The sequence below is a fragment of the Erithacus rubecula genome, assembly GCF_903797595.1.
Source record: "Erithacus rubecula genome assembly, chromosome: 10".
NCBI classification, from domain to species: Eukaryota; Metazoa; Chordata; class Aves; order Passeriformes; family Muscicapidae; genus Erithacus; species Erithacus rubecula.
In genome coordinates, this window is record NC_136662.1 from 7,420,433 (window position 1) to 7,438,405 (window position 17,973).

Below are 17,973 nucleotides of genomic sequence, written 5' to 3' on the forward strand. Positions count from 1 at the left end.
TTTTTAACATGTTAATGAGTAATGTTTTTGTGCCAGATATGATTCCACAAGTTTTGTGCAATTGTCAGATATTGTGGGTACTGCAGCTATGTACATTCCAGTGGCAGTGTCTTTAAATGCTTAACATATTTCACATTTTAATCATTAGTACATATAGGTTCTATGTTGTTTCTGTCACAAATAATCCATAATCATACTCTGAAGCATTTCGGGTTTCTGTAGAATGTCACTTCTTCTTGTCTGCATTATTGAATTACAGTGAGTCCTCAGGATTCTTAATGAGTATATTTGTTACGAATCCATGTGCCAATTAAAAATGAAATGTCAAGGTAGACAAGGAAAATATCCTAGATCTTGCCTGTCTGAACTTCTGTAAAGCAGCTGGTGTACTGCCTCAGAGGAATTGGTCTCCTATGAGAGGAAGCTAAAAGAACTTGGCTCGTTTAGCCTAGCACAATGAAGGTTAATAGGGGTATGATTGCTCCCTTTAACTGGAGAAGGAAAAGAACTATGCAGACTCCTGTTTCTAAATGGATGTAACTTGGCCATGAGCTAAATTACACTGAAAACTAAAAGATTCTTGTTGTGGTTTAACCCCAGTGAGGAACAAAACACTAAAGGTGAGAAAACTCGTGGGTTGAGATAAGGACAGTTTAACACTAAAACAAAAGCTGCACCCACAAGTAGAGCAAAAGAGATAATTCATTCACCATGTTCCTTGGCCAGTGTGGTGTGCAGCCATCCCAGGAAAGCAGGACTCCATTGTTTTTATGGTGACTTGGGAGACAAGTGCCATCACTCCAAACATCCCTTCTTCCTCCTCCTTCACCCCACTTTATATCCTGAGCATGATGTCTCATGGAATGGCTTATCCCTTTGTCAGCTGGGGCCAGATGTAGGCAGGGTAGCACAAGAAAAGGCCTTGACATTGTGCAAGCAAACCCTGTTTTCAGTACAAATTCAAACCACAGCCTCATACATACTGCCTTTTCTGAAGAAAACTGCCCCAGCCAAAGCCAACACAACTGTGAATGCTCAGAGAATAGAATTCTAGAATGAATAATAGGAGCAAACAGACTTGTTTTAGGGCAAGCTTGTTAAACTCCATTAAGGCCATAACCTAAAAGCCTATTTAAATGATAGGATTATTTCTAGTGATGTCAAGAGGTGTTAAGATCAAATCTTCCAACACTGTATCTGCCAAGGTAATTTTATAATCAGAATTACCATAGGATTCTACAGAATCAAGCCTATTGAATTATGCATATATATTCTGGGCATGGTACGTTTTAACAGGATTAATTCTGTGTTACCTTTGGAATAATTCTCCTAGTTGACACAGCACAATTTCTCCTTTTTTTCCATAGTTATCCTGCCCTGGTTTTCAGAGATGCTGATAATCATAGTTACCAGTGGAATAGAAATAAAAAATACTTTTATTCATGTGTATGATTAATAACTTAAGCACTATAGTATCTTAAAAAACCTCCAGGATTTTCACTGAAAATTACATTATTATTTCCTGAGCATGTTCTGATGAGCTCAGTCCAAGGGTGGGGTTTTATCACTAAAAATGTGTTAAACTAAATCACCAAATACACGGTTTTATAATGTGAATATTTTTTTGTGCATTTTTTTTTTTACTTCCATGTATGCCTCTAGAAGGAATATCTGCTTACAGTTTGTTCATCACATATGAAGAAGTATAATTCCTTTCTGATGGGGGGTTTCCTTGCATTAGGACAAAGTTGCCAGCTTTCAGGAGGCCCTTGAATGCAGCATTGCTCTGTTTGCCATGCAGTACCATGGAGCATTTGTTGGTGCTGAATCAGTATATGAAAGCATGAAAGCTTTCAGCTGAGAAACCAAGTATTGTCTACTATTTGCCTAAGTGGAATAATGGCTTACTAATAATTAGGTGCTCATTTTAAGTATGCCAGATACCTTGCAGAAACAATAAAAGTTAAGGTGTCATTTGGGTTGAGTAACATAAGAGCTGGTATTACTTTGCTTAATGTTTCATCAGCACTTAGAATTAGTATTTATTCATTAATACAGAGAGTAATAATTATTGAAGGTGATCTCTTTCATGTTCCATACAATTTAGAGGAGATCATGGATATGTGTTTGTTGCCACCTGGATTGCAGTTGTGATCTTGCAACAGAAATAAGTCTTTTATGGCCTTGCTGATCCTTTGTTATTAGAATGATGTTAATGATGACCTTCCAGCAAGAAACATGTTAAATATGGCAGCCCAGTGACCTTGACTTTGCAGCCTGTCACTCTTACCTGTATTTATTAATATACATTCCTACAAAACTCTTACTTAACTGAAAACTGCCTGGTTAAGATTTGAAATTGATATACTCACTTAATGATAGCGATTTTGAAAATCCCCTGTTTAGTTAAAATCAGGAAAATTATTCTATAGTGGTTTATTTAATATAGTGGGAGAGTAATTAAAAATAGCTCTGTTATGATAAAATGTTTTCCTTGGCAGTAAATAGAGTCCAAAAATACTTTTCTAAAAGCCTCTAAATCTTTAATATATTTTTTATGGAGTGGGTGGTACTTCACTTGATTTCAAGTATTCTTATAGTATCAGAGCATGCTCTCAGTGCAATATACTAGCTGTCCATAATGCTTAAAATGTTTTTTTAAAAAAATGCCATTAAAGTTATAAGAACATGAGGTTACAGTATCCACAGTTTTATCTTCTGACTGAAGGTACAGGGTCTGCCCCCATTTGATACATGCCTGTGGGGGACTCTTGAACTGTAGTTATAAGCAGTGCTTTAGTTGTTTGTACAAGTAGACAGAAGAGAATTGCTCCCTTAAAAAAAAAAAAAAGTCTCCAACTTTAGTTGTCAGATGCAGTCAGTACTGATGTGGAAGGACTAGAGTGGATACAGAGTTCTTGTCTTGAAAATGAAACCTTCAATTGATCCAGGCTTTGCTACATGCACCCAGAAATACTGTCATAACACAAAAATTAAATTAAAGGAAGTGTTGTGAGAAACCTGGAAGAATTGTGATCCTGACTATCCTGGCCATGTTCACATTGGTTGTAGGTTTTTGGTAGTAACCTTTATAAAGCAGATGAGTTTATGCATATTGGTGTTTTTAATACTAATTCATTGAAATCTTTGCCTTGAACTGTAAAGATAGCCTTAATATTTGAACCCCATGTAAAGACAGGGGTGCACATGCACAGGGGAGAATCTCCATAGGCATGAAATCAACTTTACCCCAAGAAGAAAGGGGAATAGAAATATTTTTCCAAAGTAATTATTTTCTATTTTGTTGTGTCTGATATAGTACTAAGTACTAGTGCCTTAGTCATGTACCTGCTAAAGACATTGATTGCTCTCATGGTTTTCAGATTCTACAGATTGTCATTAAGTAAAAATTGATTCTGGCTTTTGGGATTTTTTTCTGTTTGTTTGTGTAATTAATTTTTTTTTTTTTTTTCCCCAGGTTTACCAAAAATGCAAGTCATTAGGAACTACAGTGGAATCCCACAGCCAGCAGCACAAGATGGGCCCCCATTACATATCCAGATTGGAGACACTATTGAACTCATTAGAGGAGATGCACACAGCTTATTTTGGCAGGTACTGTATCATTTAGCAAATGACTATATTCTGTTTGTCCAGATATCAACTTCTTATTGATGTATTGCTGTCCTAACTTTTTTCTTTTTGAACAACAACAGCAACAAAATTCTTTGTGGTTTACCCAAATAAATGTCTAATACAAACTAATTTTGCTTTTAAATTGCCTTTATGGTGTCCATCTTCATTCTTGCAACCTTAAAGTGAAAGTCCCTGTGAATAAATTGCAACAACATGACATTGGTGGCAATGCTAGTGAAATTATAAGACTTAAGGGGTGTGTTTGGCACAAAAAGCGAAGTTTTAGAATTTTAGTGCTAACACAACATAAGTAAAAGCTATGTTGACAAAACCCAGTTAGTGAATATTAAATTTATAGGGAAGAGAAGTAGCTCTGTAAAACAGAACCACACTTAAACTATTTGATCCTGGCTCAAGTCAGTTAAGGATAGGAGGTTTTATATACATGGAAAAGTATATTCTATTGATGGCAAAATTTGCTGTCACATGATTCACATCACTGCTTTTGTTACTAAAATTTCTTCTTAAATGAGAACTATGAAGGTGTTGAAAATGCTGACTTGCATTCACTTTAATAGTAAATGCATTAAAGTGTGTCTGGTTTTTCTTGATTGCTTTCTTAATTGTTTTTATTATTGGATACATGGAAATAGAGCTAAATAGAACTATCAGGAGATTGATAGAACAAGTGCAAAATAACTGTCTTCTTGAATTTATGTTCCTGTGTTGATCTTCCTGATTTTAATTTTTTTCTTTTAAAACTATAATAAGGTAATGAATATAAGATAAAAACTGCCTGGTCTATTTCATGAATTTTTCTTGTTTGTTTTGGCTTTTGTTTTTCTGGCTACAGTTAGGATGCAATCTTCTCCAAACTCTTCAGGGCTGGATCAGTGAACTCTTCCTATGTCACTGTATCATCCTGAACATTTAATGGAGGGATGAAATAAAACAATAGAATTACTTTATCTATTGAAAAAATATGTAAATAGGTGTAACCAAATCACCCTAGTCCCTCCCAAGAAACCCTCCAAACCAACTCCCTTCCAAAACCCCCCAGCCTATTACATAGCAGACCATGGGTATTTTGCATCACTGAAAATAAATCTACTTAAATGCCAGAGTTTGGCCTGTGTAGTTTTGTATGTAGGACTTGGTTCTGCAAGGTCTAGAGAAGCATTTAAACCTGCTCTTGACCTAGGACTGGCTAGAAGGTAATCATCTGACTAATACAATTAGTACAAGCCAAAATTACTGCTGCCACGTGGGGCTGATTCCATTGCCATGTTCATACATATCTGTCAAGTCAATTTACTGGAAATTGTCTTAGAGGTTGTTTGTGATTATCATGCTAAAGAATTTAGCTAGAATCTCATTGTGTTTAACTAGCAGAAACCAGAAAGTGTATGAGGCTTTTCCCTAGAAGCCTTAGTAATAGATTTGAATCCTAATGGAAATTGTCATCTCCATTAGCATCATTCAGGATTTTTTTTTCTCTCTTGTCACAGATTGTTTAATACAGATTTCTCCAAGTCATTTAAAAATGATGATATTAAAGAAGAACCAGCAAAGTGCAATTTATATTAAAATCTTTAATCATTCAAGAGGCCTTTTAGGGTAATTTACAGCTGACCCACCAGACTAATATTACAATGGTTTTCTGAGATGACCATTTAGAAATTCATGTGATTGTAATAGATAAGTATTTGTGGTTTAGGTAAAACTTTTTCATTTTTAAATCACATCAAGTGAATAATACAAGTTACTAAGCACTGCTTGAGCTGTAGCTGAAGTGTGGTCACACATATTTGGATAGACATTAATATGTTTTGTTCAGTGCTTGGACTTATTGAGTGTGGTCCCACTTGCTATTCAGGTATTATTAGTATTGAAAATAAGTATCACTTGAATGGCAGACTGTTTCAGAGCTCTGCTTAAAATTAGGTCTATACTTGAGAGGGATTTGTGTTTCAGGAGTAAATAGAATATATGGATACAAAGGGTAACCTGTATTCAGGCAGGTAATGGGAAGGGGGGTAAGGAAGCTTTATTGAACACAGGTTCAATTCTGTAAGATTGGCACTTGTTTGCACATAATTATTTTTTAAAATATCACTGATATAAACACTTTTAGCTTAAATACTGCCTTTGTGCTTTTCCCTCTCCTCTGCTTCCTCTGCACTTCTCTGTATTTTTGGTTAAGATACTTTGTGTGATAAATTGCATAGTGATCTCCTATAGAGAATGATGCACTCACTTATTGTGCTTAGGATAGCACAATCAAAGAATGTTTTTCTTTTTTTCATAAACCCTTGTTATTTTTTTACATTCAGCTCCACTCTATTGAATTTTCTGACTTCTGCTTTCTGTGGTGGTGTTATGGTTGAATTACACATTTAGTGTTACAGATACAAAATGAACCGAAACCCTGAATAAGTTTCATGCATGTTTATGAGGGTTTTTCCCTTTTTAATTTTATGTTGCAGGTATGCCATCAAAAATAAAAAAGAAATGTAATTTGCAAGATTTTAATGCCTGTAAAGTACTTGTGCTTAATCTCATTGCCAAATGCTGAGAGCATATTATATTTACAGTCAGTATATTACATTTAATGGAGGTTAAGTATTTTTGTGCTTTTAAACAATCAGTTAAATTAACACATTTTGATGCCTTAATTTTATGAATCTGTTCAGGAAGTAAGGTATGTGCTCTGTTCTACTCTGAAACGTGTTCACAGCCAAATGTTTCTAGGAATAAAAAGATATTTTTAAGGTGTTCTTCAGGAGAGCTTGGTTGGTGTTGAACTGTGTGTGAGTTGCTGAAGCATGGATTTGTGATGGTCAGGTCACTTTTGGTACTTAGAAGCTGGAGTAAATTGGTGGTCCTGCTACTTTGGGAGGGCAGCAGTGTTGTGAAAAGGCTCAGTTTAGGCTATGCTGGATGCATTTCTGCCCCTGGTGTCCCAGTTGTGTGGATGCATCTACAGCATGTCAGTAAATCACAGTCAGAGAGTCAACCTGAATTCTGTTAGTATTCCCCTGCTCAGCTGGTTCCCATTGGTGTGCATCACTTACAGAAATGCTGTATGGAGTGTCTGAACTGGCTGTTGGATCACTAGCTCTGAATTCCCACTGCAGGTTGGTTTTAGGGGCTGCAACCACCTCTGCATGGTGGTGTGGTCATTTTGGACATCTGCAAGGGTGCAGAGTGGCAGCTCTGTATAATGCCAGCTGAGGTAACTTTAAAGGAAATAATTAACATTAATGAAGATATCAGATACTGGCAGACATTGACAGGACTGGGAATCACATCCCAGTCTCTGAACTCCCTTCTTGCCTCTCATCTCTCAGAGCTTTCAGATCTATCAGTTACAATTATTACTTCATTATATTAAAACCCCAACAAAAAAACCCGCACAGAAATATTGAGCAACACTTTATTAGAACAGCATTTTATTTTAAAGACTCTTGGATATATTAATTGTCCTAAATCCCTGGGTGTGTATTATTATTTGCTGCTAATCCAAATTTAATCTCAAAAATGGAATGATATTTTTTTTTTTTTTTTTAGGGAAGAAATCTAACAACAGGAGAGCTTGGATTCTTCCCAAGTGATGCAGTAAAACCAAGTCCATGTGTAAGTACAATTATTAAGGTCTATTTGCCACCTTAAAGAGAAACTGCCTAGTTCATTAGTTCATCAAGATTAATCTTACCTTACAAAAATAATACTGTTTCTAGTTCCTTGGTGCTTTCATGGTGATTTCAGTATTGCTTAGAGTGTTCTAATACTTTTGGTTATTGGATGTAACTAGGACATGTCAAGGAAAGAAGTTTGATAAGCAGATTTAACTTCTGGGAATATTAACAAATTGAACTGTCTGAAGAGTTTCCAGAGTGTAGATCAAATACATTTTATGTGAAAGTGCACTTTCTTCCTTCCCCAGCAGGAAGGTAAGAGTGCTGTGGCTCTAATCTATTCCCCAGTCACTTTGGGTTACAGAGAGGGATTACAGCCTTAGTAGAAGGTTTAAAAATTGTAAAACTAATATAAAGCTTGGAATTCAGACAGCTTGATACATTTTCTTTTTTCTTTAGGTTCTTACCTGTATTTCACACAAGAATTCTTCTCAATCTAGAAAAGTTTGTGAAAGTAATAACAAAAATAATTTTATAATATCGAGTCAAGAGTTTTATGTACAGATGTGATATGCATTAATACACTATACACTTGTTCCTGCTCTGCCCTCTGTGGCACTGTGCATCAGATTTCTGGCTTCCTTTGTTGAGGTTAATTGATAAAAACCCATAAACCCAGTAATGAATCCTATTCCTTACTTTGCTTTAAGGCAACTTTCACTTACTTTAACCTGATTTTCAACAAATTGACTTATTCATAGAATTGCTCTTGTTACAGCAGTCAAGATATGCCACTTCAATGGCTTTTATAAATAGGTGCAACCAGCTGTTGGTAGCTGCATTTTGATGTGTCTTTGGGGCTTATGGCACCTTAGTCTCCAGAACAAGCATACATGAGATCCTAGATTGTATAATTATGGTAAAATACAATTAGACACTTTTAATACCCTATATTTCCAGGATTTTGTTTGAAGAGGAACACACAGACTGTAGGTGGAGGTTGTGTTAGATAGGGTGAGAGATCAAATCTGAAATAGAGATGAAATTGTTCTGTGAATTTAACATTCATCCCTCCACCCTTTGGTTATTGTTAAATTTGTGTATTTCCCACCCCTTGCTTGTTTTTCAAGGGTGGATTTCCCATTCCATGGTGTCACTGTCTGTGACTCCATCAGTCATTGTGTGGTGTCATTGACTGCAACTGTAGCAGCATTTTTAGGAATCACTTTAAAAGTGCTGGCAGTGAAATATCTGAAGTTAGGCAAGATGCTGCTGGGGTGTTGTGGAGGTCTCTTTCTAATGGTAAAGCTTCCTGCTAAATTTAAAATACACTATTTAGAGGAGTATTGAAAATAACACAGTTTTACAGAATGAATAAATATTATTCATGAAATGTTACCAGCTGGTGTCATGATCAGAACAAAAAGATGAATTGATGCTTCACCACTGTTAACTTGGAAGGATGAAATATAAACATCTTATTATGATAAATGATGCAGTTAAAGATACTGAAACATCAATTGGGTTTTAAACATGCTATAACTTTTACTGTTATTATTAAGTCTTACAGTCTTTACAACCATCTGATATAAAAATGCCCAGAAACAGCATAAAATCCATATATCAGAAGACTTTAGGAATGAATATTGAATGAAAAACTGCTGAGCTCCAGAATATCTATATTCCAGACTTTTCACAGATGTACCTATAAACAATCTTTTCCCTTTAAAATAAGTAGTATATGTCAGCAGACATTTTATGCACTTTATGAGTAATATTTGTTTCTTCCTGGCTTTCCTCCATTTTTCTAATTTCTGTAGAGGCATTAGATAGCTAGCAAAGTATGAGCCAAGAGCTCTGGAAAAACATTTTATTTTATCCTTCTTTATGCCATTGAGCAACACTTGATACAAGAATGTATTTGTCCATTCAAAATTTACAAAAGCAACTACTCATCCATTATTTAACTGCTCTGGAGGATGGACTTAAGCCATCTTTGAATTTTTATATCCTTTTATCCTTTCCAGTTTATTAGCACTACTCAAAAAATTTGAAATATTTCAGAATATCTTGCAACATGTAAAAAAATTGTAATTAGATTGAGGGCTTGAAATGTGTAATTTGGTTGATCCACTAAAACATTTCTCTTTGGAATTGTTTGTCAGGAGATTCATAATCTGTTAACTTTTTGCCAGGTGTCCCCATTAGAAGCAGAGCTGCCTGAGTAGCACTTTTTATCTCTCAAGAACTAGACTAAATGACTGTTAATACCTGTTTAGATTTGTTGCTACACAACCCAAACACATGAGCCTGGTTTTATCACAGAGAGCTTTAATGTGTTCCACACTTAAGTTTGCTTCAAGGTTAAGTCTAGAGACTTGATAGAGAACTTGGTTGATACCTGGAGGTCAAGATAGTGGGAGTTGTAATTGATTGCAATTTCAATAAATTTAAGTTTATAGGCCTTTATAATAATATTTTCCTGACTTGGCATGTTTTTGGAAGTCTCTTTTGGTGGCATCCCATATATCATGAATAAAAAATAGTGAGAAGAATGTTACTGCAGTTTCGTCCCTATTAGAGTCCAGAAAATAAAACATTCATTGATTTTACTTAAAAAAAAAACAAAACATGTTTGCTTACCTAAGAATATGTGACCTTAAGTTATAAGTGTGTGAGATTTATGTTAACCTTTCACTAGAATCCATTTTTCTGCACTGTGTATTTTCATACACAGTTGTTCAGAAGAGTAGGGTTATACTGGGTTATCACACACTAATGGGAGATGATCAAGTTGAAATGCTAATTTTCATAGGAATGGCTATACTGTGCATCTTGTGCATGATAAACATTATCTATGCATGTGTTTGTGTGCATATGACCTCCATTTTGACAGTTGATTGCAGTTTGCTTAATTTTTAAATTCAATTTCAGAATCAAATGACATGCCTAGCAAGATACAGTGCAACAGTTACCCAAGTCCCAGAGGAATGAATGATGTCATACAATATAAGTTGTGGAGCCTCCTCAGGTCTCTCTGAAGATTACAGACCATATTTTCAAGTAGACATTCATAAGGCCACACAGTCCTGAATACATGAAATTCATTTTATATATTACTGTGACTTGATTGCAGTGATTGTTTTCTACAATACAGAGCATTGAGCTATTTTGTGTATGAAATTTGAATACAGGCACTGTCAGAAAAGCTTTGAACCAATCTGTGAAGTTAAAATTCCCAAAACACAGAAAAAAAGAGCTTAAAATATTCTGCACTACTTTCAGAATGATCTGGAATACTTGCCTTTTTTTATAACTTCCTTTAAAGAAAATAGATTTATAGACAAATTAGATCACCTGGATACTGATAGTTAAATCAAACTAATTTCTGGTTTTTAGAAAAGAATTTTGATCCTGATTCTCTGTATCTTTTGGTATCCTAGGTTCCCAAGCCAGTAGACTATTCTTCACAACTGTGGTAAGTCTTACAAGAATTGCTGAAAGAAGCAGTCACAGAAAGCAGCTGTGTTTGCTACTGTCTAAATTCTATTGGTTTAACCTTTCTAGGTTTCAGCCTAATGGTTTGGGAAAGCAAAACCATGTGTTGCCTGAAAGCATTTCTGATATAATAAAGTGCTTAATGATTTTGATGTTTTGCTTACAAGTCTGTGGCTGTACAGCCTTAGTCCCAGACATCTGAAATAGACCAATGAGAGATTATTATAATATGAAACATGGAAATGTATCTTGCATGTTGAGTGAATAAAGGAAGGATTAAAGTTAAATACATCTTGCATCCTGCATTTCCTTAAAAAACTCCACCAACATTGAAGCTGTAGAGATACAAGTGGTTTAGGGGGTGTCTGTGGTGGGGTGCAAGGTTGATGGTTGGACTAGATGAATCTTGAAGGTCTCCTCCAACCTTGATGACTTTGTGAAAAAGGTGGTGTATCAAAACTGCAACCACTGCTGCTCTGGGGTTTATGAAGTGTGTGAACCCTTTCCCACAACTCAGAAAAGACATGGTGATTCTGAGAGAGCAGAGTAAGCATCACTTGTGTTCTTTCACTGGTTTTATGCTTTGTTATTTAGACAGGAGTTCTGACTTCCTCTTAACTTGCCAAAAGTGAAATTAGGATCACATCTAAAAAATACTGATTTTTCATAAGCTAAGTAAAATGTTCATTATTTAAAATTGGTCTTTTGAATTAATTTCTAACACTTGGTCGATTTATAATTTTCTTTTGAAGATCGCATATTACTGGAATTAGTATTTATATTCTTTGGATTTTTAATAAATGAATCTTAAACCTCCTTTCTAATTGGTCATGATATATTGGTGTGAAATTTTACATAGTGGTGGTCTGTGGTGGTGACAGCCTTTGTAAAATAGTAAGATAAGCATAATTTCCCTGGAAGCTGGGTCACTTTCCCAATTAACAGTTTAACCTCTGATTTTGCAAATGAGTGTCTGCTGACAGCCTCTCATGATGTCCTATGCAAACCACAGGGCAGAGCAAGGACACAGATCTGCTTATGCAGCCAGGCTGCAGAATCAGTGATTTATTTGTCTTAGCTTTCAACACTTAGCATCAGCTTTTTCAAATTTGGATGTTTTTGGCTGATTGTTTTTTTTTTCCTCTGGAAGTTGGGTATACCCATTGCACTTCAACCTTTAGAGGTTATGCATAATCATGAAATAAAATAAAATGCTTCCTTGTGTAAGTACCAAATTTTCATATAGCTCTTCTGTTGAGCTGATCTACCTCTGGTGGATGATTCTCCATTCTGTTACAATAAATCTCCCTAGAACTCAGGGAGATTCAAAGGTTCTGTTGTATTGTTTCACTAGCAGCAAATGATTCAGTTGGTTTTATGAACTTTTCAAGCCAGTAGTCATTCAGCTAATGCTTGGGCTGGAGCATTTTCCTTAGCAGATACTGTGTTCAACATGCATACAATTACTTTTCTAATTAAGAATTAGAAACTGTTTAATGTTTTATTTTTCATTCAGAAATCTGGAAGTGGAAGTTGAAATGGATATATTTTTGGTTCCTGTGATATGTAGAAAATTTTCTCTCTCTATTGCATATTTAATAGATCTCTGGAGCATTGTAAAAAATAACAGGCAATTTTTATTTTCCTTGTTACAGGTTTGCAGGAGCAATGGAAAGATTGCAAGCAGAAAGTGAACTAATTAACAGAGTAAATAGCACTTACCTGGTGCGGCACAGGACCAAAGAATCAGGAGAATATGCAATTAGTATTAAGTAAGTGAAAGTGGAATAAAAACTACTCAAGAAAGTTTTCTTGTTCTCATTTTTCTCTAGATAGTATTTGAAATAAATGCACAAAATGAACTGCTGTTTCCATTATATAATTGCATGCAGCCTTTAAGAGAGTCAATATAGGAAAACTGAAGTTGCCATCAAAAAATACCCAGGATTTATAGAAGGAAAGAAGCAATGGTTTTATAATGCTGATGTAGCAAACTGGGGGTACAAAAATAATGGTTGAATATGTTGGAAAAGAGTAAGCATTGTTTGCAGTACAGTCTGATCTGTTTCATTGGCTTAGTGGGAACTCAAAGCCCTTTGCATCTCAGAGTATTCAGTAAAATGTGGGTTTATACATTTTTTGGGTGCATGTCGTTTATCAATATGAATATAAAAGTAGGAACTACATGGGAATTCCCAGTTAAAATAAGCAGTTAGCTGTGACTTTTTTTTCCTGACTGCAGATTACTTCTTTAGCTGTCCTTTAATAAATATAGTTGGTTGATTAGATGTCAACTATGTTTTGGCACAGATATACATTTTGTCTTAAGAATTTATGTGTGTGGTGTTCTAGGGGCATGCCCTCAGGTAGTTATTGATTGTGTCTGATTAAAACCACATTTATATTCATAAGTTATTCATTGCCCACAGGTACAATAACGAAGTGAAACACATCAAGATTTTAACAAGAGATGGCTTTTTCCACATTGCAGAAAATAGAAAATTTAAAAATTTAATGGTAAGCATTGATGAGTTTTTTAACAGTGCTAGATTTTCTTTGTAGCTGTTTCTGTTAGAGAAAGCTACTTTGGTTTGTGAAATTCCAAAAAACTATGAGAATGAAAGATCTGAATTGTGTCCACTCCTGCTAATAGGATAATTTTTTATATTTATGGTTTTAGCTCTAAGTGATGATTTTATGTGCTTAAAACTACGTATTTATTGTTAGGACTGGACTGTGTCCATTGTAGTGAAGTGGAAGAGAGAAGGAATTTGAACTCACTGTGGAGTTAGGCTGGAAAGGAGAATTTGGTGTCTTTGGAAGTCTTGGTCTTTAGGAATCAATTGGATTAAAATGATGCAGCATCCTTCCTGCATGCATACTCAAGTATGTGAAAATGCTAACTAAAAATGAAGAATAATACAAAACAAGAGCAGGGACAAGCTTTAAAACCAGGAAGCCTTAGAAATTATTTTAGTTTAACCACTGATACTCTGTAAAACAAGAGCATCCTAGAAATAGGGAGAGATTAAATGATAATCTGTAAGTGCTCATTAGAACAGGAAGAACATAAATTTCTTGATGAACAATGCACCAAGCTGTTTTTGCACTCTTAATTTCATACTTACAAGCCAGTGAACTGTTTAGTTTTAGGGCTGGGGAACCTGAGATCTTTTCATTGTTTAGCAGCAGAAATCATGGTACTGCTCACATACATGAGGACATGGCTGCTTAGTCTGTGAGTGCTACAAATGATTCCTTGGAAACTGATCTTGGCAAAGCACAGCAGCTGGAGTCCCATGCTGCCAGGTGTCTTCTTGGGGCAGTGATGCAGTTTCAAAAAAATAAAGGACTAAGTTGGATGAAAAATGAGAAAAAGAATGTGCATTGCATCACAGAATTGAGAGGATGGAAGAAGTTTCTAGTGTAGGGACCCCACTGCTACCAACTTAGCCTTGCTAACATTCAAGTTGGAAAGAATTATTTTCTAACACAGATTCAGGGTATTATGAATTCTGCCCTTGAGAGTTGAATACACAAGTGGTAGTGTGCTGTTTGTATGTGCTGTGGAACAGCTGCTTTGTACTGGGTAGATGAAAGAGAAAAAGTAACTGGAAAAAAAAAAACTGAAAAAAAAGAGGTACAAAAATAGTCATAGAAGTGGGAGCAGAAGAGAGACAAAGGCAGCATCCATGGAAACATTAAGTGGTGATCTGCAGTGACACAGTGTTTTGTCCTGCTTTGGAGGGGAAAAAAGTAGAAAAGCTCTTTTGTCTTCTTTTCATAGTACATTTGAAGAACTTTCAGCAGAGTAATTAAAATGTGCTGAGTGTGTGAAGCAGGGTGCAGTGAAAGGTCAGTTTGGCTGCTGCTGTGGATCAGGGTAATGTGACAGCTCCTGAGGAGCCCCATCCATGCTGGCACTGAGTGCTTACCTTACTCATCTGTTTGTAAGCTTGCTGCTGTGATTTGTGCAATTCATGTTTCAGAGGCCAGTTGTCAGTCAACTGTTTTCATGGAAGAATGGAATAAAAATCTAAACTTTAAAAGTAACTGAATTTGTGACATGAAGTGATTTTTCCTCAGTTTAAACCCATTTGACTTATTTTGCCAACAAACAACATCTCTCCATTTGGAATCCTAATTACTTTTACTGAACAACACAGTTCTTACAGACTTACACTGTGCAAAAAGATAACAAAAGTTTCATACTAATTATTTTCCATTTATCCAGATATCCTACTTCGTATGCTACTTACTTACAAATCACACCCAGTATTGCCTTGCTAATTTGAATGTCTGAATATTCAGTGATGATATGGGAGTAAATTTTGTTGCAGACATTCTAGTTAGTGTGATGTGCTGATATCAAACAGCAAAGCCCAAAAAGTTCTTAGTATCAGTGATGTAGGCTATTATAGGCTAAACAATTTGGTAGCTTTTTGTGGTGCTGTTTTTTTGTTTGCTTGGTTTTGTTTTTTTGTTTGTTTGCTTGTTTTTTCTTTTGCTGGGGATTTTTTCCTAGAAGAAAGAATCTCCTAATTTTGACCTAAGCTTGGCTTGGTCAACTCTGATTTTGCAAATCTAATATAAGTAAGTGGAATGGAGTGAAGGTTTACAGTAAATTCATTGCTTTGTGCTTGCATTTCTGAAGGGTAAAATCCCACATTTGAATGGATCAATTGAAGTACATTTGCTTTGAATTGTCCAGTCACTTTTAATCCTGTTCTAGCTCTGTGTACAAACTATGTGATATTGACATTTCTAGGGCTAATTCAAATGTAACAGACAATGGTAGGGGTTGAACATTGCAGAAGAATATAATGAGCTGACAGAATTTTGGTGGGTGTTGCCTTCTTTAGAGTAGGAATTTGAGTAGCTTATCTTCTTGGTTACACAAACTATTTCAGCTATTCTTTTATATCTACATACATGAATTTTTGCATATATATGTGTAAAATATTCTTGTGTGTAGCTGTGAATGCTTATATAGATGTCCACACAGAGAGGTGATGAAATTTTTGGATTGGGTACAAGGAGAATGTGAAATGCTGGATTTTTCAGTCAGTATGCACTGTCTGACAACCCCTAAGCCTGCCCTTACCCTTACATCACCTGAGTATCTGCACATGAAGTTGCAGTTAACTTAAAAGCCATGTGCTTTATTTCAGATCTGTGTACTTACAAATACATTTGCAAATAAACAAAATTTATCATTACAAAAGAGATTGGAAAAAACAGAGACATTTATTGTTCCATCCTTAGCAAGAAGCTGACCTTGCCTTCTATCTGACTCCAGAAAAGCAAAGACATCCTCAGCCTGACCTAAAGGAGCAGCAAATGCTGACTCTGGAAAAAAGATTTTACTTAGGTGATTTTTGGAGTGCCTTTTTTTGTTTGTTTTGTTTTAATTTCTTTTAAGTGGCAATGTGAAAGCTGTGAGTTTTTGGGGTACTTTATATTTTAAAAAATAAGCATGTTCTATGGATTCTGTTATAAAATAAGGTTACTTGCATAATGAAACTGTCATTGGCTGTACAGTAGAATGCTGGATAGTATGGGATTTCAGTTTCCAATGAAAGTGTTTTTCCTTTCTGAAAGGAACTTGTAGAATACTACAAGCATCACTCTCTCAAAGAAGGTTTTCGAAGTTTGGATACTACTCTTCAATTTCCATACAAAGAATCTGAAAACTCAGTGGGACAGAGGAGTAACAGAACAGGTGGCAATGGTAAGGATTCTCAAATTTTGTATATTACTATTTGTCATATATATATATATATATTTATATTAAAAGGACAAGATACTTGGAGCATCTTCATCTTCCATTTTTGACATATAACCAATTACTATGGCAATGCTTTTAGCTAGGATATTTTGAAGCTAATCAGATTCAGATCTGCCAGGAGATTTATAAACATGTCTAGCAAGCTTGTCTTGCTGCCAAACTTAAAAACTCCCCAATATTCAAAAAATCTATTAGACATGCTGGTGAGAGATTAAACTGCATCTTGCCTAGTTTCTTAAGAAATTTGCATACGTGCATCCACAAGTGTTGATGTCTGTGACAATTTCTAATCCTTAAAAGGGGATTTAAATAAATCAGTCTTGAATCATAGCCCTATGAAGTAGCATCTCAGTAATACCAAAGAATTGTGTCAAAAAAATAGATGTACTATAGCCTAATTATTTTTTGCATGTTTTTTTTTAACATGCAAATATGCTTATATTGTATGTGTGTATAACATCTCTAATGTTTATTAGAGTTCCCTTACTAAGCTTCTGAAAGTTAAGGAACTATTGTGAAATGTAAATAGCAGTTAAGAAATTGTGAAGTTTAGAAATAAACTGAGAAGGCTTGCAATGCAATCCTGTCCTTTATTTAAGCTATTACAGTTTAAGTGGAAGTTAGCATGATTTTTAGGACATGGGCAGGTTCAATGTTAATGATAAAACCTACCACATGGCTGGCCTCTGGAAAATATTAATGTTTCTGTCAAAGTGCAATTAATAGATTTGCTGTTCTGCAGTCATTGGCTGCATCATTGTACTGTAACAAATAAGAGGAAAACAAAAATTATTTGGGGATTTTAACAATATGAAGACTGCTGTAAAAGCCCAGAAGGTCCAGTCTAGTCTTTGTGATGATGGTGGTGGCTTTGTTACTTTCATTTGCTGTGTTTGTGAGTTTTGTTTACTGCTTACCTCAGTTCCATAATATTTCTGTAACTTATAGAGGTTTCTTCCTCTGCTCATTAAAGTGAGGATAAATTAGGACAAATGATTGTAAGAAACCAGTGTGTCTCTGGGCATTTCATCTAGTGTCTCTACCTCCCAATTTATCTTCTTTCCATTTCTGTTCTCCTCCACTGCTTCCCAGGACTTGTGTCAGTTGTCTCCTCTGTGCTGTTCATGTCCATTCCTGGTGGATTTCTCTGCCCTGCCCTTTCCTGTCCCTTTCTCCTGGTCTCCCTGTGATTCTCTCTTCCTCTTGCCATCTCTTGTGCTTTCCTCATCCCTTGCCTCTGCACAGCACTGAGACTTTAATTGTTGAAAGGACAATATTTTGTATTTGTTTTAGTTATTATTGACTGTGAGCAGACCCAGATTGTTTTCTGTTTTTTTCTTGGGCCAGTTAGAATGTTTCTATACTGTCCACCTTGCAACTGCCCAATCATTTCCTGCTTTACAGGCTACAAGA

General features: G+C 35.5%; 1 protein-coding gene across 2 annotated transcripts in view; it reads left to right on the forward strand.

Moving 5' to 3' along the window:
* Nucleotides 1-17,973, forward strand: part of VAV3 (vav guanine nucleotide exchange factor 3) — a 149,566-nt gene that overhangs the window by 118,451 nt on the left and 13,142 nt on the right. For both annotated transcript variants that reach the window (XM_079313787.1, XM_079313786.1), the window contains exons 20-25: nt 3,479-3,615; nt 7,207-7,272; nt 10,718-10,752; nt 12,428-12,544; nt 13,202-13,289; nt 16,374-16,503. In XM_079313787.1, coding sequence (XP_079169913.1) covers nt 3,479-3,615; nt 7,207-7,272; nt 10,718-10,752; nt 12,428-12,544; nt 13,202-13,289; nt 16,374-16,503 — 573 coding nt within the window. The remainder of the gene's footprint in view (nt 1-3,478; nt 3,616-7,206; nt 7,273-10,717; nt 10,753-12,427; nt 12,545-13,201; nt 13,290-16,373; nt 16,504-17,973) is intronic.